Raw genomic sequence first — 18,500 nt, forward strand, 5'->3', positions numbered from 1 at the left:
TAATGAATGGTTGGTGAATGACGCCCTTGTGATGTATTTTTTACTAAACTCTATGGAACCCACAATCATCCCTAGTTTTGTACTTTTGAACTCTGCTAAAAAATTGTAGGAGGCTGTGAAGCACACCTATGCACAATCCATTAACTATGCTCAGATCTATGAATTGCACCGGCAAGTTAGGGAAACTACTCAGGAGTTATCACTCCCGGCGTATTATTCAGCCCTCAACAACTTGTGGCAGCAATTGGATTTTTACCATCCAGTGTCTATGATTGATCCTACTGATGCATGGACATTTCAGATTGAGATGAAATGGAGCGTGTATATGACTTTCTTACTGGACTGAACCCACAGTATGATAAGATCCGTGTCCAAATTCTCAGCCGTGATAAGTTTCCTCCTTTACTAGAGGTTTATAACCTGGTCCAGCATGAAGAGCGCTGTCGGTCCCTTATGATGCCTACTGTTACTCCAGCCCGATCAGTCCTTACCACTACTCCACAAGTGAACTCCACTAAATCGGTTTTCTGGTAAAGACCCGGTTAAGTGACTATTGCGGCCGTCCCAAACACACCAAAGACACTTGTTTGAAGCTTCAATGTCGCCTTAAAGGTGGAGGGCATGGTGGGAAACAAAGTGGTCCCCGTTCTCAGGCTCATGTGGCTGATACTGTTGATAGTGCTACTACACCCATTGCATCCTCACCGTTCTCTTTAAATCAGTTAATGGCTCTTCAACGTATGATGGCTCAGTTGGGTTTTGCTGCTCCTGCACCAGCATCTTCCACCTCCACTTCTCATTTTTCCTAGTCAGGTATATTTCTTGCTTCTTCACATCCTAGCCCTTCCTGGCTTTTGGATTCTGGAGCGTCTGACCATATGACTAGCTCCTCGGACATTTTCAATACCTATACCAGCCCTTGTTCAGGTAAGGACAAAATCCGAGTAGCAGATGAGTCTCTTTCTATTACCTCTAGTAAATGCATTGTAACCATCTCTCCCACCATTTCCCTTCAGTATGTCCTTCACGTCCCTAATCTCTGTGCAAATTTATGTTCAGTTTATCATCTCACTGTTGACCTTAACTGCTATGTTCACTTCTTTTCTTCTCATTGAGTTCAGGAGCTAGCGATGGGGGCAACAATTGGATATGGTAAGGTGCGAGATGGGCTCTACTACTTGGATCCGGTACCTCCTCCTGTCTCTCCTCCGGTCTCTGCTCATACTCTTCAGGTTAAAAGTCACCTTTAGCAACTTCATCAATGGCACCGCTGTTTGGGACACCCTCCTTTTCCTGTTTTAAATTATTTATTTCCTTATTTAGTAAAACATTGTCCACAAGGATATTTTTCTTGTGACGTGTGTGAACTTGCAAAACACACTCGTTCTACGTATTACCTTAGCGATAATAAAAATAGTTTTCCTTTTTCTATTATCCACTCTGATTTATGAGGACCTCCTCATATTATTGCTCGAGGTGGGTATTGATGGTTTATTACTTTTACTGACAATTGCACTCGTCTAACGTGGGTTTATTTCTTTTGCACTAAATCTGAAGCTTTTTCTTGTTTCCAATCCTTTCACAGTATGGTTCGGACCCAATTTAGCGCTTAGGTTCGGGTATTGAGAAGAGATAATGGATCAGAGTATCTAGATGGTCCTTTTCTCAAATATGTTGATGACAAGATATTCTTTCCTAGACTTCTTGTGTTTGAACTCCAGAGCATAATGGCATTCTTGAGAGAAAAAGTCGGCACCTTCTAGATGTTGCCCGATCTCTCTTATTCACCACCAATGTTCCCAAATTTTACTGAAGGGGATGCTATTTTTACTGCTGCATCAACAGGGTACCCTCTGTTGTTTTGGATTTCAAAACTCCAATCAACCAGCTTCCCGACCTTGCTATTGCCTCACATCTCCCGCCCAAAGTGTTTGGGTGTGTTTGCTTTGCCCACAACTCCTCTCCTACCCATTCTAAGATAGACCCTTGGACTTTCAAGATCATCTTTCTCTAGTACTCCATATCTCAAAAGGGGTACCGATACTATCACCCTCCCACTCGAAAATTGTTTGTCATCATGGATGTCACTTTCCATAAAGAAGAACCCTTCTATCCGGCATCTCTTCAAGGGATGAATTATTTTGTGGAAGAAATGCCCTTGAATGAAGGTTCTCCAAGTACTTTCATTATTAATACTATACCTATTTAGGGGGAGAATTGATTGGTGGGAAGATCTCATAACCTATTCTCGTCACCAAAAGAAAGCTGCTCTTGCCTTACCATGTCTTCCTGCGCCTCCTGAACTAGCTCCTGAGTACACAGAAGGTAATAATGCCTCTTCTTCTTCCTCTCATGATGATCGTCCCATTGCCATAAGAAAGGGAGTCAGATCTTGCACCCAACACCCCATTTCTAACTTTGTTTCCTATAAGTCTTTGTCTTCTACCTATCGTGCTTTTATTTCCTCTATCTTGTCTCTATCCCGCAGGGCTGGAAAGAAGCTATAACTGACCCTAAATGCAGAACTGCTATGATAGAGGAAATGCAGGCCGTGAAGAAAAATGATACTTGTGAGCTAGTCCCTTATCCCAAGGGAAAGAAACCCGTAGGGTGCAAGTGGGTGTTCACCATCAAACAGAATGTTGACAGAACTGTTTCTCGCTACAAGACAAGGCTGGTTGCCAAAGGATTTACTCAAACTTATGGCATTGACTACCAAGAAACCTTCGCCTGAGTTGCTAAGATGAATTCTGTCCAGGCTCTATCATCATGTGTAGCCAACCTTGGATGGAATCTTTAGCAGTTATATGTATATAACACCTTTTTGAATGGTGATCTTGAGAAAGAAGTTTACATGGATACTCTTCCTGACTTTGACTCATCTACTTCAGTTGGCAAGGTTTGCAAATTCCATAAGTCTCTTTATGGTTTGAAACAATCTTCTCGTGCCTGGTTTGGAAGGTTTCAGAGGGCTATGTTGAAGTTCGGGTTCAAACAGAGTAATGCCGATTACACCCTATTTGTCAAACATAGGGAAGGCAAGATCACAGTTCTTATTGTCTATGCGGATGATATAGTGATCACCGACGATGATGAGGCAGAAATCTCCCCTAAAATCTCAGCTGGCAAGTGAGTTTGAAACTAAGGATTTAGGACATCTAAAATACTTCTTGGGAATTGAAGTAGCTCGATCCAACAAAGGGATCTTCATCTCTCAAAGAAAGTATGTCCTAGACCTTCTTGAAGAGACTGGAATGCTTAGTTGTAAATCCACTGAATCTCCCATTGAAGTTAATCATCAACTCAGCAGCACCTAAGGTGATTCAGTAGAGAAGGAACGATATCAACATCTTGTAGGAAGACTCATATATCTTTCTCACACCAGACCTGATATTGCTTATGTTGCGGGTGTCATTCGTTGTTTCCTTCATGACCCAAGGACTGTCCACCTTGAAGCAATGACAAAATTCTTCAATACCTAAAATCAGACTAGGAATGGGTATCTTGTTCTCAAACAATGGCAGCCTAAAGTTAGAGTCCTTTACTGATGCAGACTGGGCCAGCTTTATTGATGGTAGACGTTCTACCTCTGGTTATTGTACTTTCCTTGGGGGATATCTTGTTACCTAGCGGCAACAAGAAGCAACCTGTGGTCTCCAGAGTCCAGATCACGTACCGAGGCCGAATACAGATCAATAGCATACACAAGGGGAATATGAGATCCTTTGGCTGAAGAAACTTCTCAGTGATGTGAAGTTGACTCCTAAGGGACCTATAAGGCTCTATTGTGGACAACAAAGCTGCATTCAGTATAGCTCATAATCCCATTCAACATGATAGGACCAAGCATGTTGAAATTGATTGGCATTTCATCAAAGAAAAGACCGAAGATGGCCTGATCTGCATTCCTTCTATTACAACAGACAACCAGTTGGCAGATGTGTTTACCAAGGGTTTATCTGCTAAGTCCTTTCATCCTATTGTTTCCAAGTTGGGCATGTGTGATATCTATGCACCAATTTGAGGGGGAGTGTTGAAATATTTGGTCCGGTTCTTAACCAGTTTGGTTCTCTTGTTGGAGTGTGTAACGTATCTAGATACATTATAGTGTCTACGTTCATTATGCACATGTTAAATATGCTAGACAAGGATTGAGTCATCCTTAGCTAGCATCCCATATTTGTAATCATCTCAAATTATAAATAAAGTGGTGGCTTTTGTCAACTTGATAAGCCAATATTCTTTCAATTTTCTTCTTTCCTCTAATTTCTACTGTTCATTAGATATTTAATTAACATGTTGAATCCATACTCAGTGTTGCTGAGATGAGGATTTTGAGATAGACGGGTGGTAAAATCAGAAAGATAAAATATGTGTTAGTTGAGAGAAAGTCAATTGAGGTGGCATGGACATGTGGAACAAAGGTCCCTCAATACACTGATGAGGGGAGTGATTGTTGAGACTGGAGGAGCTCAAAGAACAGGGGGACCTTAAATGGTTTTGGGAGAAGTGGAGGGAAAAGACATGCTCATGGCCTAGGATTGTTAAGTATGGCCATGAATCAAGTTCAATGGTGAAACAGGATTCCCGTAGCCAACCTCATTTAGTTGGCACAAGGATTAGCAGAGTTATTAAATCCATTACTCAAAAGTAAGAGTGCTATGACCAAAAAAAAAAGAGAGGTGCATGTCACCTTCAAACGCTTGTCTTTCACATCAAAGGGTTTAATGAGATTGTATGGGGGTCGTTGGTTTGCCCTTAAGATGCCATTGTAGATGGCGGAAAGTGAGTAGGTACATCCACCAATAACATACTTAAAGTCCCCAAGCAACCTTCTTCGTTCCAGTGGTCCAACAGGATAACCCCATACCAAGATTGCGTGAATGGCCATCATATTGTAGAGATTTATGAAGAAAGCAATCTTCTCCTCCCTCGACATATCCTGCAACTCCACCCTCTGAAGTTCCTCAACTGTTCTCAAGTACCTGTGCCAAAAGAGCAACAAAAAATTGCAACTAGCAAATTAGAAAAACAAGTAGATGTAGGTACTCAGATACTTCCATGATTAATATGTTAATATTAGCTGTCCCAACCAACCTTGCAAACTCCTCGCTCCCATGGATACTTCTGTAATCAACATGCTTTCCATCTTCAGAAGTGTAAGCTTCAAAGATTGCAAAGGACAAGAATCGCAACCTTGATGCAATTTCTATTATTGGCTTGGGTTTAATAATAATAATGCCCCTTGGAATGTTGTGGCATTGAGATACAACGGGATCATGATCCAGGAGCCGATACAAGTGATTACCATCTTCAAAAATATTCTCTCTAGAGAAGTAGAGATTTCAAGAAGAACACACAGAGAAGGATTGCCTCATCAGGAAGAAGACCAAGACAGAAACCCAAACTCGCTACAAAGAAAAATTAGACATATGTTTGTGATGGGACAATTTCAAAGAACTTACTCAAGAACATGCTGAAAGAAATATTTACTTGCAAGCTTTCGTCCAAATTCAATAGCCTGATTCAATGAGAACAGAAACAAACAGAAGAATATAAGGATATTTCTAAATATGGGAAATTAATATGGGAAATTAGAAATTATAAACACACAAAGGAAATTATGAACACAAATGCAAACTATCGATTCAAAAGAAAACAAAACTGATTGTACATGAGACAATCCATGATTGAAGTTGGGCTGGAATCCACTATTAATTTGAACTTATTGAAGGTCAGTTTCACATGATGTTTGTCTCATGGAATCAATTCCTACGCTGGCTGTCATACAAATTCAGGCAGAAGCATCCAAACAATAAAGGTTACATATATATATATATATATATATATATATATATATAAATTCTCTAGAATCATCTAGAATTGAATACCAGGACCACATGCAAGGACTTGAAATCACAACTTGGTACATTCCATTCAATAGATTTCCCAGAAGAAAGTCATGAATGAATGACTCTAATTTTCTAATCATCCTATTGGTCATTAAAAAAAGGTCCACAGTTTGACTTTCGGTGATCACCCCAGATTGACATAGAAGATGTAGGACCAATTCTGGAACATTTAGAATACATCCATTTAGTCTTGTCAGAGTAATTTTTTGTGTTCTACAGCTTTTCTTTGAGATGATTGTGTTCTCCAGATGTCTATGACAATAATTTTAAATTTTCAATATTTGTTGAGTCCAGTTGTCAATAGAATTTTGATGAAACTTGAAAGCCAAAACCAACTTAAAATTAATATAATTTAACAAGAAATAATTAAGAAAAATGAACTATTTATAACAAATGGTTATTTCCACTCCTGCTTTGCTAGTTTCCTGGCCTATATTCAGTTTTATTAAATGCAAAATTGTCTGAAAACAGAATCTTTACCCTGCAACTAGCAAAATCCGGGGGGGGGGGGGGAATAACAATTCCCTACATAAATAAATCAGAATTTGTCAATGGTGTAAAGTAAGGATAATGACCCAAGCCACACAAAGCAGGAAATGGAAGCCTAAGCAGGCCAAGTTAGTAAACCTAGGATGACTGTAAAAAACAATTGCTATATTACATACATAAATCAGAATTTGTCAATGGTGTTTTTTTCAGCACAAAAAGTATTTACTTCAGCAATGGGAAAATGAGAAAAGAACCCATAAAATTAAATCAACAAAAGAATAAACAACTCCAATAATTTATTAAGTCAATAAACAAGAAGTACTTATTGGAATATTAAGAAGGCATTGCCATGAACCATAACGATAGGGTAGTGGGGAAGCATGTCATAAAATTCTCCACCAATAAATGGCCTGATAAGATGCTCATAACCATCCAACCTCTAAACTTTCATTTTGGATTGCTAGCTTTTTCGTCTGACCTCGACATAAGCAATCCATTGGTTAGCTGAGCACCACCTGATCAGGTAAACTAGCAGTGTACAAGAACTCATATACAGGTCCCATCAGTAGATGAATCTAGCAACAAATAATCATGAGCATGCACCTCAAGACTGTTGTATACCAGAGGGTTAAACTCAATTCACCAAGTTTAAAAATGCATATGTAACTGACCTCTTCCCTTTCCAAGTACTGATCCTCTGATAAGAAATCCACAGCTTCAGACCCGAGAAAACAATTGGTGACCCTGCGCATCTTATAAAACCTGTCCCTAAACACAATAAACTCCTTCATTTTCCGAACAATGACAGCATATTCATCTACCATTCCAGAGCTGGAGACATCATCCTCTCCAGAAAGAGGTGGTAAAGGAGCCAAATGTGATGGTTCTTTGGTGATCAGTTCATTGATATTTTCACCAAGTTTACCCGACTCTTCCATGACCAAAAGCTCACTCAAACCTCCAATAAGATTTTCATTGAAGAACACCTTAGGAACAGCCGCAGACCCAGCAATCCTCTCCAGCTCAAGCTTTCGACTGGGGTAGACATCAATGTTAATCTCAACATATCTCATCCTGTTTCGCTGCAAAAATAATCTAATCTGTCTAGATTCCTGACAGCCAAGCCTTGTATACAATAAAACTCTTCCCCTCATTGCTAGCGGTAGAATTGGTTTTCTTATATGAACATGCTGATCCTGTCCCTCCCCTGTTTTGTTTTCCACATCTGCATCCCGAGATATCTTAATATAGTTTAGAGGATTCCATAAAGATCGCTCCACAGTTTTTGGGGTGACATCTTTTGTTTTACTTTCAGGGGCAGAACATCCTTCCTCCCTAGTGCTACTATTCAAGTTATCATTCTTCTCTTCACCATCAGCAAAGCTTTGTCCATCTTCGTCCTTTTTTCCGGAAAGGCGACGAAGAATGGTGGCAACAGCAACAACACCCTTTTCTTTAACAAAGTTCGTGAGTGCAGCAGCTTTGTCAGGCCAACCATATCCCTGCACTTCTGTTTCAAGATCCAAAGACCGAGTAGATAAACTGCTATTGGCTTCCATCCCAGGAATCTCTGTTCCATCAAATACAGGTTCTGCCTCCTCATCCTCACCTAAAACCTCCCCTACAGGCTGATTTGTTTCTTCCAGATCTTCAGAATCCAGTCTTTTCATATCAACCATCTGACTATTCGAGTTTTTTTCTCTTTTGGCACTGTCACTGTTGGTTTCTTCTTGATCTTCACACTCAAATCCTCTATTCTCCCCAATCTGACCATTGAAGCTTTCTTCTCTGTTGACACTATTAGCAATGGTTCCTTTGGGATCTCCTCTAGCCTCAACAATCTCATCATTTGAGCTTTCTCCCCTTTCAACATTTTCAAAACTGAGATGTTCCTCACTGATGTCTAGAGATTTCATTTCACTCTGTAGTTCCTTTTGATCATCTTTCTGAATATCAGGTGTATCTCTCTTCAGCTCTGCTGCTGCAGTAGGAGAGCTGACCATATTGTCCCCACTGGATTCCTCATTTTTCACTATTCCACTGACAACAATTTTCTCATTAGAGCTTTCATTTTCACTCTGTAGTTCCTCTTGATCACCTTTCTGAATATCAGGTGCATCTCTCTTCAGCTCTTCTGCTGCAGTTGGAGAGCTGACCACATTGTCCCTATTGGATTTCTCACTTTTCACTATTCCACTGACAACATTTTTCTCGTCAGAGCTTTCATTTTCACTCTGTAGTTTCTCTTGACCACCTTTCTGAATATCAGGTGTATCTCTCTTCAGCTCTTCTGCTGCAGTAGGAGAGCTGACCATATTGTCCCCACTGGATTCCTCATTTTTCACTATTCCATTGACAACATTTTTCTCATCAGAGCTTTCGTTTTCCATGATTCCAACAATTAGTGATATCCTGAATTTAATTAAGGAAACATGGGCTCTTATAATCTAACCAGCCTTATCGATGGCATGCAATGATTTTTTTGGCATAATCCTGCAAGATGATTCAAGAAAAAACTTCAAAAAAATTGTAGAGAAATATAAAAAGAGGTATGTTACAGACAGTAAGGACTTTTTGTTTACATACATCATAAGGCCTGTGTTATTAGTTTGAGCATTGATTAAAACTCGGGCAGGTATAAGACTGTAAAATGGGTAAAAAAGCATAAACAAAAGATTTTCCAGTAACCAGATCTTCAATGACGTTTTTCCCAATTGGTAACCCAAATAAGAAACTTCCAAAATATTCCAGTAACTTGCCACAACCTTTGGAGACATTTACCTCAATAGTGAAAATTTTATACAAACAATGACGCAACACCATGAAAATAAATAAGGGCATCAACGAAAATGAAAAGAGAACCAAATGACATTTAAAGAAAGAATCTGTTGAAAACCTTTCCAACCCTAACCAGATGAGCGAACACAAAGTCATATCATTTTAGCAAGCTTCTTACGTTTCCCGTACTGATAAGAGTATCTAGATACAAAGCTATTAGCAACCTATCAAAACATTTATAAGGTTTGAAAGAAAATCCAAAAGATTGGAAAATTTAGCAAAAAAGATAATGAGAGGGGAGACACCGTTGCATCCCAAACCAATCCGAATGCGGTATAAGGCAGAAAAAAAAAAAAAAAAAACACTAGCAGCGACCAACAAAAAAAAAATATCATTACAGAAGACCAGATTTCCAAGAAAGATTTCTCCTCTTGAGGGCTTGAACAAGCGACACTAAGAACACTCAAATTCCCACTAAAAAGCAAAAGAAATAAAGATATAAAAAGCCAAGAGTCCAAGACCTTCAGAATCGACCCCATTAGGGATTCAGCAACTTCGTCTACCGAAAGAACGGCAAAAGAGAGAGAGAAAACGTCGAGGGAACAGGGACAATATGAACAAATTAGAGAGAAAAATGTAAGAAAAACCAGCAGATCTAACGAATGCAAAACAGAACATTGAGAGACAGTGCAGAGATTGAGAAGAGAAAGAGGAGAGTAATGGAGATCCGTGAAACTCACGAGAAAGTTTTCGAAGAGCGATTTGATGGTATGGAAACCGTCCAAACGCACAACGGTTTTCAGAGTGAACATCCGAACTAAGAAAGCGGGAAATCCGCGGGCTGAAATGCATGTACAGGGTTAAGACCATTTTATAGATGGAAATATACCTATAAAATGCCCTTATTTCTCACTGATAATTACAAGAATGACTTTATTTGAAATAGGGGGAAAAAAAATCTCGCTTTGATGTTTCTAGTTCTGCAACGGTAAAATATAATCTTTCACCACAAAAAAAACTAAAGGGTAAACAATAATTAAGTGATTTACCAAAAAAATAAAAATAAATAAATAGTCAAGTGCTTGAAGTATTGTTAACAATAGCTACTCTTCACTAAGCTCGCCATTGATAAACAGAGAAACCCTTGAAATAATTATTGGAAAGTAGTTTTCTGTCCGAGAGTATGGTCTATTCCATCATTTCGTTGCGTCTATCTCTTTCCTCCTCAAAACAAAGGGGGTAGGAATGTCTTTTCATATGGGAGGAGAGAGATAGACTCATGGGACTACTGACATAGGCCACACTCGTGGACAAAGCTCTTTTTTTCATAATTATTATAGGCTTAAAGTGATATTCTTTTTTTTTTTTTGTTAAGAAAATTTTATTATTGACGGAACAAAGTTCCCGAAACGTTTGCATACAAAGGAAGGAATATGCAATGGCCAGGAGATACATGCCACACAAGATTATCTTAATGCCTTGCTCCCAACGATGCTAGGCAATCAGCAACAGAATTTGCTTCGCGAAGAGAGTGACTAAAGAGATACTCTAGATATTCATAGTGATCTTCTAGATAAAAGAAAAAATAAGAAAAAACTTTGCAATCGATGTTCAATGATTTGATTGGATCCGTACACAAGATGGATTATAAAAGGGTATGGAAATCAGAAGCACATTTAACATGTGCTAAACAACAAATGATAAGAAACAATTAGATAACAATTAACGCAAATAACTAACTAATCAATGGATTGCAACCCTGGCGCGTGGAATGAATTCTCTCACACTAAATGGGAGCACGAGAGATGGTGCCATATGATTCGCTTATAGGGGACCCACATATCCAGATAAAAATGTGAGAAGACCCATGACACCCTCAATGTGGCCCATCATTTTCTCTAAATATATGAATTTATCATATAAAGATCCACACCCAAGCCTCATCCTGTCTCACGTGCACACGTGTGAAAGATAACCCAAATTAGAACACAATGTTTCCTCGATGGTATTAACAAATTAGAATAAAGGTAAATGACTAATTAGGCAGTGGTTTGCCATGCTACCCAAGTGAATGGAATCTCCCACACCAAGTGAATGAGAATACTGGAGAGGGTGTTGCACGGTTCATATACAGACATGTCAATTGTCACGGAGGAGAAAAAATGTGAGAGAACACGTACATGACACCCACAACATAGCCATCATTTTGAAATGTGCTAGTAACCCTTTGGATGATGTATTCCTCTATGCTAGTAACCCTTTGGAATTTGCTTCCAATTCTTATGTGGAACTAAAACAAAAGACCCAAAAATAAGTCCCATACTAGCATAAGAAATTCAAATTGAAACTAAGAGGGAAAGAAATGGTTTTAAAGTCAAGCGAAGCCAAATGACAAAAACCTAGTAAAAAAAAATTCTTAAGTGTCAAAGATGAACTTGCTAATTAAATCGACAAACCCTTTATTAGGAGTATATGTTATGGAGGATATTTCTTTTTTGGGTAATTTACACATACCATCCATGAGGTTTATCGAAAGTATAATTTTACCCCCTAGTTTTGGATAATTCTGCGTACCCCCTGAAGTGTACAAACGTTAACACTTATATCTATTCCGTCAGTTTATGACTGACAACGTTAAAAATATGATGTAAACTGACACAATTGCCCTTGACAATTGGACTACAAACCCTTTCAACCGTTTAAGAGTTTAGGGTTTGAAATTGGGGAAAAATCCCAAATCGGCTTAAGATACCTTCGTCTTACACCTGGTAGCTAGGTATCTTAAGCCGATTGAAAAACTCATCCTCCTTAAGTACTTGAGCCTACGTCGGACCCTCATAAAGGAACTTACATCTTCAATAGGAGAGTTGCAAAATCTACAAACGTTGGATGTAACTAATACTTCTTATCTTTCAAAATTACCTACGATGACGATGATGATGATGATGATGATGATGAAACTGCAACAGCTAAGAAATTAAAAGTTCTCCAATCGTAGTAATGTTGCTGAACCCCGAGAGCTTCAATTGCCATCACCTGACGATCGACCCTGTTGACACTAGGGCTAAATGAAGGCAAATGGATTGGTAGTCTGGACAAGTTGACTAATCTGAGAGCGCTATACATACATTCAACTGGAAAGCTGTCTCCATATAAAAAAGGCATTGTTAAATGCCATCTATCCCAAAATTGAACCATCTTCAATTCACCAAAAGTTAAGGTAATTAAAATGGCAGTATGGCATACCATGATACAAAAATTCAAAGAGGCAATTAAAGGACCCTTAAAAGGAAAATTATAGCCTTGAAATCTTTCATTGGCAAGGTTTTTATTTATTTTTCATTTTTTATTATTATGAGTGTATATATTACAAGTTTTAATTTAGAAGTGAAGATCGGTTGTTTATAAGTGATTTTCTACTTTAGAAAAGTGGAGATTTATCATCAAAATCAGAAAATTGATCAGATAAATATAAATAAAAAATTGTAATCACTTGCGAACAATTTAAAGTACTAACTTTTGATCACCATTTCTTTCTGAATTTCTGTAAATGTTTCGATTTGTCTTCACATCTTTCTCAATTGATAATGATCATTTGTCTAGTGAAGCTGCTTAGTGGTTCCTATGGCATTCAAAATGGTTTGTGTTCCTAATATTAGGTAATATGGATTAGAGGTATAATTGTCAAAAAAAAAAAAACCCATTTTTAAAGTAAAGTCAAGGGAAAAATTTATTCGATACAGCCGATTCAGGCCGATACTGTATTGGTATTGTATCGGTTTTGCAAGTGATCGATACCATGCACTATGTGAATATCGGATCGAACTTCTCAAAGGCAAACTCCCAACTCCAAAACGAATGCTGTGAGATCTTCAATAGAACATATCAAGCCCTCGAATCCATCGCCAACAACAAAACCGATGTTTTTTGTTGATTTCCTTTGTGCCTCTGCTCTCAAATCACGCCGGAATGGTAGAAGACGACTTCTCTTCGATTTCCTTCTTCACTAGGGCTCTAGAGATGCGTTTTTGGTCCTCTCAAGAGAATATTTATATATTTCCAAGAGATACCCTTTAAACCAATAAGAAATAAGCAAAAAAATGCCAAATCCTTGTGACCAACTGAATACTGTCTCCACAACCATATTTTGATGATCGTCACTGCCAAATCCTTGTTGCCAACAATAACAACACTGCCCAGAGCACTAACCCACTAAAACCATGGAAGTAACCTTCTGAAGGTAATTCATTCATCTGTTTTCCCATTATTTCTGCTTTTGAGCCTAAAGAAGACTAACCTGAGTTTATTGTGGTCATTCGAACTATAGAAATTGAATTTAGAGAGTTTCTAATAAGTGGAGACTACAATGGATTAGAATAATATTTCTCAATTACATGTTATCCCACTTGCACCCTTATGTATATGATATGTAGATAACCAATTTCGAACTAGACATCACCCAAAAATTAAAACCAAATCAAACTTTGTTAGACAATCCAAATTGGTAGTCATGTGTCATGTCATAAAACCCAAAATTAAAATAAACTAATAAAATATGTCCAGCCTGATCAGGGTTTTAACAATCGGTTTAAATCCGGCCGATTTTGATTCTGATTCCCCTTGATCCGGCTCGGGCTGATTCAGTATAGAAAATCCCTAGATACATACATTAAATATACTGATTCTAGTGCTAAACCAAGCATATTCCAATTCGATCCGGATTGTAATCACCTGGAACTGATTTGGATCCCAATTCCAGGTTTCTAAACCCTGACCCAAATAGCTTGAAACCTTAAAAAGTTGAATTAAAGTGGAACTTTGTTGTGAAGTCTACCTTTGGAGAGGAGACTAAGATGAAGAAGCAAAATTTAAAGGAGTGAGTTTTCCTTCACCCACGATGAATAGGATCCCTTCACCAAGAGGCGGGAGAAGGCGGAAATAGATATCGAGAGGGTATTTTGAAACATACTAAAACCCTAGGAGGGGTTTGTGAACACTAAGATGGTGGGTCGACCGTCCTCTCTAAGTGGAGGAAAACTTTAACCAAACTTAAATATGCTATATATTCTTCTAAAGATGTAGGTGGGGTTGTTTAGAGGCATTCAAACTTCTAAGAATATTGGACTTGACCCATAATTGAACTATGCTTTGGCCCAAGTCAATCAGGAACCAGATCCTCTACTGTCGAGCTACCCAATAGGACCGTGCTGTCCAGACACGATGCTACGTGCAATGACCACCTTACCCTCACTCGGGTAAGGCATTTAGGCAGGGTTAAGGTAGACATTGTGTGCAACACCGTGTCTGGGCAGCACAGTCCTGCTGGGCAACTCCGCAGTAGATGATCCAAATTGAGTCAACCAGGGCATGGTCTAACAATCCCCTCATTAATGATATGTAAAAGAAAAGGAAGTTCGATTGGTGTCTTCTTTAACTAGTGTCCTCTGTTTTGAAACTGGTTTTTTGACGGTTTCTTACTAAAACCAAATTTCTTAAGAATCAGACTGCTGCCTGATATCTAGAGATGTAAATGGGTTAAATACCAATTGGATAAGAATTAGATGTGATTGGATCTAGATATTTCACAACTGAATACAGATATCCCTAAATGAATACGGATGCAACCTTCAGGAATGTTAGTTATTTAATTTTTTATTATTAGTTGGATATCTTTTGGATTATTCAAATTTTTTTTCAGGTATCCCTAAATGGATACAATACTCCTAAACAAATACCGATGTAAATCGAAATCAGATTTTCAAATATTCTTGTCAACGGTTTGGTTTAACTGACCAGCTTGAAAACTCTGGACAGGTGGAAACTGGGGAGAGTTTGGCACGGCACGAGATAGAGTTGACTATTATCAACCACTTCGTGAGATCGTAGTGGATTACAATAAATAGTATACTCGATGCGATGAACAATTAATTTGTTATTTGGAGGAATAAAGAAAGAAATGGTGGATGGAAGTTTGAGAAGAGAGAAACAGAGAGGCAAGAGCCAACAAACAAACAAGAAAGGAAAGTATTTGCATTTGGAGTTCTGAGCCCCAAAAAAAAAAAAAAAAAAAAAGATATGTCTGCGAGCATCTTTTCCATTGCACAGAATATAGCATTGTTGATATCAAATGAAGCTAATTTCATCTCAGGATTGCCCGATCAGGTGGAATCGCTAGGCAACGAGATCAGTTTGATGACTTCTGCAGTGCAAGACGCCAGTGAGAAACGCGGAACAAGAAAAGAGGTGAAAGAATGGGTGAACCAGGTTAGAAATGTTGTCATGGAAGCTGAGGATGTGATTGACTTCTTCATCTTTCGAGCAGAGCGACAACGGCACAGAAACTTCCTAACTAGGTACATCTCCTACCCGATTCAACTATATAATCTGCACAAGTTAGGGAGGGAAATAGAAAATTCCACAAAAAAGATAAACCAACTTTCAGTTAGGAGATCTATGCTGGGCCTTGCAACTTCAGAGTCAGGCCAAAGTTCAATCGGTATGCTATCGAATGAACGAGGCCTGCATTTTCGTCGGGGAGATCTTGTTGAAGAATTCTGTGTCATCGGATTCCAAAAGGAAGAGAATGAAATAGTGAAGAAGTTGTTGAAACCCATAAAGCAGCAGCTCCCACAGCCTTGTCCTGCTACTGTTGTTGTTGTTGTTGTTGTTGTTGTTGTTGTTTCAATAGTAGTAGGAATGGGTGGTAGTGGTAAAACCACCCTTGCTAGAAAAGTCTACAAAAGGAATGATGTTAAGCAACATTTTCAGACTCGTGCCTGGATTTCTGTCTCTCAACAATACAATTTAAAAGATCTTCTCCATGTCATCATAGAACAGATCAAGCCCATGTTATCTTCTGAGTTATACCGATTTACCAGATCAGTTGAAACCTTGTTTCCTCCATGTAGATATTTTTCCAGAAGACTTTGAGATCCCACGCTGTAGGTTGATCCGACTATGGGTAGCAGAAGGCTTCATACAACCGAGAGGATGGTTGACGATATTGGAAGATGTGGCCGAGGAATACTTGGGAGGAGCTAGCTTATCCAAAGAAGCATGATTCAAGCAACAGTTCGAAGTTATGCTGGACGTGTCACACGTTGCTTGCCGTATCCACGATCTTGTCCGAGATCTAGCAGTTTCAGAATCTAAGCAAGAGAGATTTCTTGAAGTTCTTGGGAGTAGTGATGCATGGTTTGATGACTTCCCCAAATAAACCAGTACGTCGGCTTTCCATCATTGAATCTACTAGAGGTATGTGGTATGGTAGTCCATCTAATAATGCTCTAAATCAACGTGGTACAGCACCAAGTCATCCTCGTTCCTTATTGTGCTTCTCTGGAGTTATTGAGATAAAATTGTGGATGAAGAAGTCCTTTTATGGAGGAGCCATGAAACTGCTTAAGAGTCTTAGATCTAGATGGTGTGTATCTTGGTGATACACCTACTAGTTTGCTCGAGCCAATTGGAAAACTCATCCTCCTCAACTACTTGAGCCTAGAGGAGGCAATGGACCTTCCTGCTTCATTTTCTGAGCAATTTGGAGCTCTATCATATGGAATTAAATGGAATAATTGGAATTCGAGATTTTCCCCCCAATCTCACCACCTTAATATTGACATTTCAGAGACGACAACAGGTAGACGAATTGATGGCAAACCTAAAGAAGCTACCTAACCTAAGGTGCCTCATCTTGAAAGAGGCATGTCTAGGACCCAAAATCATTTTCTCTACTGATGGGTTTCGTCAACTTGAGGAATTAGTGTTGATTGTCTTAGATGACTTAGAGGAGTTCACAGTGGAAGAAAGAGCATTACCAAACCTTAGGGTTTTAAGGATTCTATATTGTTCTGCGTTAAAAAAGTCTTCCGCGTGGGTTGAAACAAGTGGTCACTCTTCAGGAGCTTACTTTGTCAAATATGTCCAAACAGCTTGAATATAGGATCCAGAAAGACACAGGAGAAGATTGGGAGATCATCGAACACATACCCTCCATTGAAACTAAATCATCAGAATGGATGAATGTTGATTTGATAAATTTTTATCGTCAATGGTGTTGATCCTTTGATTCTTAAGATTTGTTTCTTGAAGTAATCCTTAAACATTATTGTCTAGGGATTAGTGTCTAAAGCTTTGTGCTGGATAATATATCCTTATTTTTTTATTTAATAATAGAAGAGAAATGCTCTCTCTCTCTCTCTCTCTCTCTCTCTCTCATATCACACCTTCTCCCCCTTCTCCCCGCGTCCCTTTTTTAGTGGGTTTGTCCGTTCGAGTGCGGGTCATGTCGTTGTACAAGAGAATGGCTTTAAAGTCAAGCGAAGCCAAATGACAAAAACCTAGTAAAAAAAATCGTGAGGTCTCAAAGATGAAATTGCTAATTAAATCGACAAACCTTTATTAGGAGTATATGCTAGAGAAGGTGTTGTGGAGGAGGTTGATGGCGAGACGACAGAACTCCAACTTTTATAATTGAGAATTATGTGCTTTCTATTTGCTCTTAATTTAATGTTGGGATTCTTTGTGAGGGAGTATATCTGCCACGTTCTTGAGTCATAGATAGTGGTTTCTTGTCATCTTTTCCCAACTCTTTTTACTTCTTATAGTGGTCGTTGCATGGGTCATTATTCTCTCATTGCATGGGTCATTATTCTCTAGGTTCCTGTTAGTACAGTTGTTTGGTTCCTCTCATAGGGGGCGGAAATGATGACTTAACCCCTTGCCCAAACACACTGTCTAGGCATGATCAAGTTGTCATTTTTTGCCCCCCTATGTGAGGAACCAGACAATCGGACGGGGCAGGGAACATGACAGGAAAAAAATTCTCATTGCATTCTATTGCTTTCTGGGAGTTGTACTTTTATGGAGTTATACGTATGACCTGGTTTCTACAGTGATTTCAAAAAATCAGAATTGGATTGATCAAATTAGTTGATTCGAATGAGAGCAAATTGTAGGGATTTGGTACCAATTTGGATCTTTATCCCCTACAAGTCCTGCTCGTCCATTTCTTGCAATTCCTCTCATGGGGGGCAGAAATGACTACCTTATCCCTTGCCCAGGTGGGGTTCACCCCCTATTTGAGGGACTTGGGGAATGGAACGGACAGAGAATTACATGAGATAATTTTCCGTTTTGTTGGCACTCTCTCTCTCTCTCTCTCTCTCTCCATATTAATGAACTGTCATTCTCTCTCTCACCCTCACCCTCACCCTCTGATTGGTGGGTTCCCGTTAACCGTCATTTAAGAACCCTCATCCAATAATGAAATTTTGGTTGCATCATTATGGATCTTTAATTCTTTATCCTCTCAGGTTCCCT

General features: G+C 38.9%; 2 protein-coding genes across 5 annotated transcripts in view; one reads left to right on the plus strand and one right to left on the minus strand.

Moving 5' to 3' along the window:
• The window catches only part of LOC122668071, a 33,419-nt gene extending 24,525 nt beyond the window's left edge, over positions 1–8,894 (minus strand). For 3 of the 4 annotated variants that reach the window (XR_006333899.1, XR_006333898.1, XM_043864620.1), the window contains exons 1-5: positions 8,601–8,894; positions 7,073–8,417; positions 5,466–5,521; positions 5,098–5,328; positions 4,694–4,985 (exon numbers count right to left, since the gene is read on the minus strand). Coding sequence is in view for 2 of the 4 variants with exons in the window: in XM_043864620.1 (XP_043720555.1) it covers positions 4,694–4,985; positions 5,098–5,328; positions 5,466–5,521; positions 7,073–8,417; positions 8,601–8,791 (2,115 nt within the window). In the remaining 2 variants the exon portion in view is untranslated. The remainder of the gene's footprint in view (positions 1–4,693; positions 4,986–5,097; positions 5,329–5,465; positions 5,522–7,072; positions 8,418–8,600) is intronic. The other variant, XM_043864621.1, reaches the window with a different exon arrangement.
• A 6,360-nt stretch (positions 8,895–15,254) lies between these two features.
• Positions 15,255–16,239, plus strand: LOC122667390 (putative disease resistance protein At1g50180). The gene is made up of 2 exons (XM_043863652.1): positions 15,255–15,888; positions 16,088–16,239. Exons 1-2 carry the CDS (start codon positions 15,255–15,257, stop codon positions 16,237–16,239), a joined length of 786 nt encoding a protein of 261 aa, XP_043719587.1.
• Positions 16,240–18,500: the final 2,261 nt, after the last annotated feature.

The sequence above is a fragment of the Telopea speciosissima genome, chromosome 7 (assembly GCF_018873765.1).
Source record: "Telopea speciosissima isolate NSW1024214 ecotype Mountain lineage chromosome 7, Tspe_v1, whole genome shotgun sequence".
NCBI lineage: Eukaryota > Viridiplantae > Streptophyta > Magnoliopsida > Proteales > Proteaceae > Telopea > Telopea speciosissima.